Here is a 9,944-nt window from a genome sequence, read left to right as displayed (position 1 = left end):
AGCCTGTCGGGGTTGCTCTTTTGAGACCCAATCATGACACTCGGCCATCTCCAATTAACCTGTTCACCCGTGGAACGTTCCAGACAGGTGTTTGTTGACCATTTTTTAATTTTCATATTTCATGCCCCAATCGCAGCTTTTTGTGGAAGGTGCTTCAGGTGTCAAATTCCAAATGAGAATATTTGGAAACATAATTCAATTTGAACATTAAATATCTTGTCCTTTGCGAATGACTAAAGGTTGAAAACAATTTACAATTCAGTGTATTGTTTTTTTTTCAGGTTTTACACAAGGCACTGCTTTCGTTGGAATTAAGATTTGTATATTCACTTGTAGAAAATGTAGTGCACATATATTCTTTATATGTGTTTATTTTAAGAAAACCTCGTTAGTACTGCCTCACAGTCAAGGTTCAATGTTGTAATTTGACGCATTTCCTTGGGGCACTGTAGCTTCCTTCGCTTTGACGCATTTCCTTGGGGCACTGTAGCTTCCTTCGCTTGGCTTCAAAGGAGCTGAGATTGAATTCAATTGCTGAGATTCAAACCCAGGATTCTCGACTGTGAGACAGACATCCTAACCAAAATTCCACTGTGCTGCCCCTTTGATAAAATGCTTGTGATTTTCTTTAAAGAGTCCTTTTCAGCTCATGTTAAACAACCATATTCAGCACACGACGAGGCTTTACAATCAGGCTACCTTTCAAAATCAAAGATTTCCGCTTCCTTCTCCTTCCAGAAAGTAAAGCTACGATCAATAAATTCACAAATATCCTCGTTGTTGAAGCCGGACAAATCTGCAGCACTGCCGCCCTCATCTGGCAAAGCACTGGGAACTGCAAGCAAAGGGACTGGCCCCGTATCTGACTTGGGTTCCGATTGACCGAAGAAGCGTAGTTTGATGTCGTCAAAGCCATCGCTCCAATGTCGCTTCCCGGTTCTGATTTCCTGGAGAACAACCTTGTGGAATTTCCTCACCATCTCCCAGGGGAAACGGCCCACATGGTCGAAGACTTCGAAGCAGAGCAGATGCCTCATCTTCCTCTCAACTGGGGACAACTCCTGCTCCAAAATGTGGAAGTATCCCAGCATGAAGAGGTCCAACGTCAAGCTATCGTGGCTCACAACCGTGCCATCCACCTCGGGTAGGAATTGCTCTGGAGAGTACACAGGGAGTTGACTTTGGGACGATGCCAAATGGCGTGTTGTAGCACCACGCATTTGGAGTTTATTCCTCCAGGAAGTCAACATTTTATCTACTGCGCCACGCTTTTGGCAGAACTGAAACAAAGACGGGATTCTCTGATGGCCTTGTTCTGATTTGGCATCCCGCATGCCAGCCCGCAAAGAAATAGCGTAAGCCGACTTTTTCCAGTGACTCAAGAACAGAACTACAATGCGCTCTTTCCTGAGACTAGTGGTCTCTATCACTGGTAAATGCTTGGTAGGACCTCCACTGAACCTTGTGTTACAATTTAGCTTGTTCATCCCTGATGATCCAGATACTAATTGGTTCCTCAAGGCCTGGCTACCTGGAACCACCCCAGCAAAGGGATAAATGCCACCAATCTTACCCTCAAAATTGGCTCTGAGAATTCTGACAGACACCCCAGACTGACGAATCTCTTTTTCCACCTGTTCCCTCTTGCTGACCAAGCGATGACAAAAACTGGACACTGTTTCACGTCCATTTGGTTGTGGCAACATTTTCTGGCCAAGGTCTACTTCCAGACCATCACTTGCCCCCAGTGGTCTTTTCATTGTACCATCCACAGTGGTCCCCTCAACTCCATTCTCGGTGGTCTGCGTCAGGTTGGCCACCAACAGCGACATAGTCCTGACTAACTCTGAGACTCGGCTACAGCAGACCGGCAGTGCTCGGCATGCCTCCTTGTCCATCTGCTGCAAAGCCTCTTTGTTCAGGGAGATGTTCATGATCTGGTCTGGTAACACGGACCTCAATTCTTCCATTAACCTGGTGAGCTCCAGCTCGTAGGCTTGCTGACGCTTCTGGAGGGACACGTTGTCGACCTGCTGTTGCAGATACAGCAGGTCGTCTTCAGTTAGAAGCTCCCCAAAGGGCCCCAAGACGGCATTATGGGTCTTGGAGAACCTCCAGCTGTCCACACGCAGGCCTTCAATTGTCAGGTCCTGTGGAAGGGGCGCAAAATATAAGATTCATACTGAGAAGACATTGGCAAGTTTTCAATTGACCCCTCCGTGGATATTGCGCAATCCGCGTCACTGACCAATCAAAGGCCAGAGATCTGCATAGACCAAAGCCAGTTTTTGCTCCCGCCATTTTCTCTGACAACATTGAATGGTCCAGTGTAGGTTTAGTTAGTGTTTTATCGCGTATTTGGGTTATTTAACAAAAAATATGGTTAAGAGCTGTAGTCACGGACTTTGTAATAGTGACGACAGGTATCCTGAAAGGCTAGTTGGTGGAGTTCGATTCGTACCCTTTCCAAAACCGAAGACCCAGTATGAAAAATGCCTTCGATGTGTCAAACTTTGTGGAAGACCGCATCATCAACTAAATCCATCTAATATCAACCGGAACACATGTTTGCACGAAGGTATGCCCTATATTTGATTTTCAATACATGTCTCGTATAAATGAATTTGAAGTTCTTCGCTAGCATAACACTGCTGCGTGTGAACAATTGACACACTTATTCTTTGTTGAGCGATATTTAGCGATGATCGGACTGCACAAACGTATTGATTTCTTGCTGGCTCACGGCCAGAAGCTTAACCAGACTGTGTTTGCACAAAGATATGCCTTAAATTTGATTTTTAATACACGTCTCGTATAAATGAATGAGACGTTCTCCGCTAGCATAACATTGCTACGTGTGAATGATTGAATGAAATCAGAAGCATGGCGTCTCTCTCAGTTAAGAATGTATTGTATTTAGAATCTATAAAATATCGTTGATTTGAATGAAATCAGAAGCATGGAGTCTGTCTCAGTTCAGAATGTATTGTATTGTATTTGCCATTTTTACTGTTTGTCTTACGTCAGCGCACGTGGCGGGACGTCACTTCAGGAGGCGTGGTTAAGTGCCCTGTACGGAGGGGTCAATTCATTTTTACAAGTCAGTTTTATTTATATAGTACCAATACACAACACAGGTGTTCTCAAAGCACTTTAAACACAAAAGGTTAGGAACCACAGGCATACATTAAAGAAAATGAACTGAACTCCACAGGAGCAAGCACTTGGGACCAGAGGCAAGGAAAGACTCCTCCTACTGTATGAAAACTTGCAACAAAACCCAGGTTCAGAGAAGCGACTCAGTCAGTTGTGTTGAGACGGTCAGAAAAGAGGGATAGAAGAAGGTAGATGGTGAAAACAGTACAAAAAATTGTGAGTTGTGGAGGGATGAGAGATAATGGGCAGAACAACAGCCATATCAGAGTCCCCTTGGATTTCTATCAAAAGCATGAATCTGTGACCATCTGATCCCTCACAAAATTGTAAAAGAGTCAAACCAGCTAATGAAGGACACGACTCCTTTGGATCTCTGACTTTATTTTAAAGGGTCTTGAGGGGCCAAACAGTGTCGCAACTGGTTAGAGCGTCGGCGTCACTGTCCCCAGGGCCAGGGTTTTCTCAGGGCACTCCGGTTTCCTTCCATATAAAAAAAAACATGCATTAATTGGCGACTCTAAATTGCCCCTAAATGTGATTTTGAGTGTGACTGTTGTTTGTCTCTGTGCCCTGTGTTTGGCTAGCAACCACTTCAGCGTGTACCCTGCCTCCTGCCCGATGATAGGTGGGATAGGCTCCAGCATGCCCGTGACCCTTGTGAGGATAAGTGGCTAAAAAATGGATGGATGGATGGATGGATAAGGGTCTTGAGATTTTAAATAACCAACCACTACGAGCCCTACAAATGGAAACCAGACCAACTGAGTGAGCAACCTCTCTCTCTTTCTCTCTCTCTCTCTCTCTCTCCCTCTCTCCATGTAAAAAGATAAAACTATATTCCTGTAAAAATCATGTGGCTCAATAAAAAAAAAGCAATGTCTTTTCAGGAACTTCATTCATTTATGTGCTGAAATACTGTATTACTGTATCTAAGATAGCGAGAAGTAATTGGTTTGTTTTCTTGGCTCTTTCACATTATGCAGACATGTACTTGTTAAAAGTATATGTATGGTTCAACGCGAATTAGTTTGTCCACCTCCAATCTACGGCTCGTGGATTCCTGTGAGTCCACAGACGGCCACTACCCTATAGATCTAAGAAAAGTTGCCTAACCAGGGGATGTCTGGGAATGTCTCTTCATACTTGGATGGACTCCATTTATGAGTAGACAGTACCTTTCTCCTCTGGTCCTCCTCATCCTGTAGTCGGGTCTGCATCTGTCTCACCATAACCTGACGTTTCCACTCGGCAATGGGGCGCCCGGCCTCGTCGTGAGTGGGCACGAGGGCCTCAATGTCGGCCAGGATCATGTCCGCAATTGATTCCTCCGGCGGAACCTCCTCGTAGTCAAGTTTCTGCATGGAGACGACATCATTGCCACAGATAACTTTCTCTTTAGGGCCTGGGTTCACTTCATAGTCAGGGAAAAATTTATTTATATAGAGGTTTTAACCTGGTGTAAGCTACACAGTTGCGTCTAAGGATTTGTTTTGGGGCCTGCAAAGTCGGCAGGCTCCAAACACATAACAGAACATTGAAGAAAAATAAGACCTGCTAACTGGTGAGAAAATCGAATCAAGTGAATGCCTAAAATGCTTGTTCAAAACCCAAAATATATTTTTAATGTGAATGAAAGCTTATGCGCCTTTTCTCTGGCTAGTTGCTACAAACTGCTACGGCAATTCTAATTTTTATTTCTCATAGAACCAGGTGTAGACTGATCAGCCAGTCATGAAAATAGTTGCCTAACCCCGCACATGTCACGAGAATTCAGTTCGCTTCAACTCAGTGCACAGCAGACTTAACTCTCATTATGGTTTTATCATCCAAACCGCGGTTCTCCAGGGACCGGGGATTGTGGAACTAGAACTAAACATGAAACATGAACGGCGACACCAGAGATACCCCTGTGTTTGCATGGAAGGCTCCTTTAAAAGGTTGCCCAAAGGATTTGTCATTTGGCAACTGATAGCTCACCATTTGTCCAGTGAACAAAGTCGCCGTGATTCCAGCCTGCCTCAGGGACTTGATGGACTTCACGCGGGACATCAGATTCTGATCGTGCTCTGGAGGCTTCAGCTGAGTGAACGATGTCATCACTAGAAATGCATCACAACATATTATGTGTACATGTCTTGATTTGGATTCTTTTGTTTAGTACAGCTTTTCTAGGGCATATTTTCCAAAAATACAACTGCAAACTGTAAACCAGCTATCTTACCCAGTCATGACGTTGTGAAATGTTGACATTCCAAAGAAATACATTGACTGTCACAGATCACTCATGTTGTGATATCCCTGCCATTTATCTTATCATTCTTTTGGCTTTGTAGGACTAATAACGGCGCCGTTCTCTATAAGTGAAATAAGATGGAAATTCAACTTCCCGGCAAAGGGGTGTGTGAATAATGATAGTTTCAACCAAGATGACCTCCTAAATAAATAAATGAACAGACTATATCAATTTTAATCATCATCATCATCATTATTTTTTTCAAGCAACTCAAGGTTACATTACAAACATAGTTAAAATAAATCAAGTAATACAAACACACACACAAATAAAAGAACAAAGCATGAATTTCGGAGGCAAATAATTTGAGAAATGTTAAAGCAGATAAACTGTCCACAATAGAAGGTGCCTTGACTTTGGATTTGAAGAGGCTTAATTAGTCTGTGATTGGGAGGTCCGGTGGCAGTGGGTTCCAGAGATGGGGCAGAGTGGCTGAAGCCTCTGTCCAAAAAGTGGGCAGAAGTGATGGTAAGGTGGATGAAAATCAGAGAGTGGGAGGGTATGGCAACGTCAAGGTGGTCAGGAAGATATGCTGAGGCAAGGTTAATAATGGCATTGAAAGGTCCAGATCAGAACTTTATATTGGATACAATTCTGGACAGAGAGCAAGTGAAGTTGTCTGAGGGCTGGAGTGATGTGGTGGAAGGAGTGGAGAGCGGAGAGGGGGCATAGTGATGATATAGGCAGCAGAGTTCAGGAGAAGCTGTAGTTTTTGTTCAGAACTAAAACAATAGGAGGGAGTCAAGTGCAGGCCACGGAACGGCAAATGACTTTGGAAATGTTCATGGCAGATGGACAATAAAACTTGAAATTGAGTGAACGGGCAGACCTTTCGAAAGCATTTGTCTTCCTCAGGGTTTTGGGTGAGCTGGGGCCTATTGCAGCCTATGCCGGGGACACCCTGGACTAGTCCCTAGCCAGTTGCAGGTCACACACACACACACACACACACACACACGCACACACACCTATGGACAACTTAGTCTTTCTCGTCATTCGTCAGAGTACCTGGAGAAAACCCACACAAGAATGGGAAGAGCAGGCAAATATCACACAGTAGGGATTCAAAGACACAACCTCAGTAATATGTGGCAGATTTATTACCCATCTGCGCCATATTATGGCAATCTGTAATATGATGTTACTTTGCCAAAGAGCTGAACACAATCTAATTATTGGTTGACAATCCTAGCACATCACTCTGTCTTGTCACAGCGTTTTGTCCAAAATTTTGGCCTTGATCTTTTGACTATTCTAAAATATATTATATTGGAAAACAAAAACTCTCACTATATCTCAAGAAACTTTGGTTTGATCTAGAAAAAAACTGTGCTTGACTGGCGACCATTCCTGGGTGTACCTCACCTCTCGTCAAAAGTCACCTTGGTCAACTGGAGACTGTAAATTGTCAAAAGGAGTGAATGTAGGAGGGCATGGTTGTTTGTCTATATATGCATTATAGGTGCATTATAAACAATTTAAACAGAGTATCTGTTTTCCTTGATGGTGCATGTAAGGTGGGGTGGAAATATTTGATAACGATGATTTCTGTGCAACGTGCAAGCCTCGCCAAGTGGCAATTTGGTAGACCAGTTTATGCCAAGCTGAGCGTTCAGGTGACGCAAGGGTGTGTTTTTTGAGACATACCCAGCGAATTGAAAATTTGGTAGCAGGAAGTCTAAATTTACACCCGCTGAGACCATATCAAATGATTTTGGTGAGTTTAATCGGGAGACACAGCAGAAAGATTTCTGCAGTCCACGGATGAATGTGGTGGATGTCAAACATTTTCTATTTAGAAATATGTGAACGCTAAACCCTCTGAATCATAACGGAAATCAATTCCTTGAACAACTTACCATTATCAGCATAATTAAATTGTTTTAATCATCACATCCTTGAGCAATTGGGGGTCAAGAACAGTCTAAGTGGCCCCCCTGGCACGTTTAGAGGAAATGAGAGGAGCCAATTTGATTGGACAGGATTAAAATCGGCTGTGATCACACTTGCAGCAGCACAGAAGTCCCGTTTTTACTTGCCCTGACGTGCACTTGTCACGAAATTAGCAACAGAAGGTGTGACCTGCCTCAACATAGAATGACACCACGTAATATGCAGTAATATGTACCACAGTCAGAAAAACAGAGCCCAAAGTCTGCATTACCTGAGGAGGCTGTGTAAATGTGCTGCAAGGATTCAGTTTGCCTTTTTTGAGCATTAGCCAGAGTCTCAGCAGACAAGGATGAGGATGAGTCAGTCTCGGGTTGTCGAGGCAGGGGGAGCACCTCCTTCACCGGCTGCTAGCAGTACATATAATACACACATGCAAAGCATAATTCATGATCCTTGGGCTATTTTGACAAAAGCTGGACAAAGAAATTGGAAAAAGAGACCTGAGACCTATTTTGAATTGTGACAGAAATACAAAATGGCTTCTTTAAATACATAAAATCACTATTCCATTGAAAGTTTTTCTAACACGAGTGTGTTTACTGTTTTCCAAGGAACCTAGACAATACTGAATGAGATCCAACCGAAACTGAAGCTGATGCCAGTACCTCAGTTGAGGGTAAAAGCATCACTACAGTACAGTATATCTAATCAAAATCAGTATAATTATCAAAATGCTCAAATATAAAGAAAACCTCAATTTCTGTAAAAACAAATACCAAGAATAAACCATACTCCTGAATAAGATTTAGAGAACCAGAATATAGTTTTTTTTGTTTGTTTGTTTTTTTCAAATTCTCATTGCCTCTGCATTTGTTTAGTTTCACTTTTATGACAGATAAACAAAATTGTGAGGAGCTTTTGTGGGCCTCATAAAATGACGCAGAAGGCTCGTTGTGGTTCGATTACGGTGCCTTAATTGGTCACATAGAAGCTCTGTCCTGATACTTTTCTTTCCTCTGCATAGATTGAACAAAGGGACATGGACCACCTTGCTGTTCTCCATGCTGAGTCTGCAAGTTCTCAAACAACGGCAGAAGAGTGTCGAGTCTGAAAGAATATGAAACAGATAAAGTGAGCAGGAGAAAGACCACACATGGAGGATCTCGGAATATACATGAGGTAATCCTGCCCCTCTATGACACACACACACGCCCAAACACTTAATGCAAAGTACAATGGTGGTGAAACGTGAGGCCGCTCGGTGGACATGTCGAGGGCCGAAGAAAGCTTGGGAAGAGTCAGTGGAGATGCGATACGCTGCTTCAGGTAACCTCAGTGCGGTCCTGGAGTTTTACCTCAGATCAGCTAACAACACTAAACACTGTTAAATGGTGCATGAAAGGTACTAGGGACCCAAAATCAGTCCCATAAGACCACAGCCTGTCTAGTAAAAAAAAAGTATGAACACATTATTTTGGTTTTTATCTTAGCCCCCACAATACATACATTTTTTTAATGCAGAAAAAAGTGTCACATTTTAATATTTAGAGGATGATGCAAATTTTACTCAGTTCAGATTTTCTTCAATTTCATTTTATTTAACTTAAAATAATTATTACAATCATTAAGTAGTATTTCTAATACTACATTTGCGGTAAGATCTTGGTAGATTTCAAAGATTATTTTAAAAAAAAATCCCACATTATAGCAGTAAAAGTTGACTGAATTTCATTTGATTTAATTTACATAAAAGAAATGTTTATGTCATAGTAATAATAGTTGTGGCATTATTAAATTCATGAGAATTTTTTTGTACAAATGTAACAGTCGGATGTACCTTAATTTTATTTTACTACATTTTAAGTATTATATGAGAATAGTGCCATAAATTTGGGGAAAACACTTGAATACATGTCAAGGATGTTTTTTTTTAATCCATTATGCTAAAATTTCACATTGATATTTTTCTGTTTGTTGGATTATCCCTTGAAAGACTACAATCAGCATGGGAGGGGGATTAATTGGTTGCTAAACATGTATTTCGAAGACACAATTCAGACATAAGCTATTAACATCTATGAATTTTTTTTTTAACAAGGGCTATTTGGACTTGCTGCAGGTCTGCATTTTACGTGACAATATTATGCATTCATGCATTTTTTAATCGACAGCAACATCATTCTACCATCCTGTCGAAGAAAAAGTAAGCGTCACGTCCACAGTCCAACATGAATCCTAAACAAGAAAAAAAGAAAACGCTCTCATTTGAAACGCATGATGATCCACATTGTACTCACAGTATCGTCGTGGATTGAGAGAAGTTGCAAAATAAAAATGTAAAGACTTTAGCAGGAAATCCAGAGGCTGATGTTGTTGTTGGTGGCCACTTAATAACTCGGACAACATTGAAGATGAATCTCCTGGACCTAAAGCTCAGCTGGTGGCCAGGTTCCTGTCCATAATTAAAAAGGAAGGAGGGATAAAATAACCTCCTGCACATGGAACAAGTGGATGTATGCGGGAACTTGAAAATGGTTCCAAACCTTCCCCAAGCCTAGCTGCGCACGTCGTGCATGAGGAAATCTGATATTTGTATGCAAGC

At 42.1% G+C, this 9,944-nt stretch overlaps 1 protein-coding gene across 1 annotated transcript; it reads right to left on the bottom strand.

Moving 5' to 3' along the window:
- Positions 1 to 695: 695 nt before the first annotated feature.
- On the bottom strand, positions 696 to 8,482 carry espnlb (espin like b). Its single transcript, XM_061839610.1, has 8 exons — positions 8,391 to 8,482; positions 7,614 to 7,746; positions 5,134 to 5,255; positions 4,535 to 4,549; positions 4,332 to 4,493; positions 4,204 to 4,216; positions 1,705 to 2,134; positions 696 to 1,647 (listed from the first exon to the last, which is right to left on the bottom strand). The coding sequence occupies exons 1-8, from the start codon at positions 8,403 to 8,405 to the stop codon at positions 696 to 698; spliced, it is 1,842 nt and encodes a 613-aa protein (XP_061695594.1). The 5' UTR covers positions 8,406 to 8,482.
- Positions 8,483 to 9,944: the final 1,462 nt, after the last annotated feature.

This window comes from Syngnathoides biaculeatus, chromosome 13 (assembly GCF_019802595.1).
Source record: "Syngnathoides biaculeatus isolate LvHL_M chromosome 13, ASM1980259v1, whole genome shotgun sequence".
NCBI lineage: Eukaryota > Metazoa > Chordata > Actinopteri > Syngnathiformes > Syngnathidae > Syngnathoides > Syngnathoides biaculeatus.
This window is presented reverse-complemented; position numbering and strand designations above follow the sequence as displayed.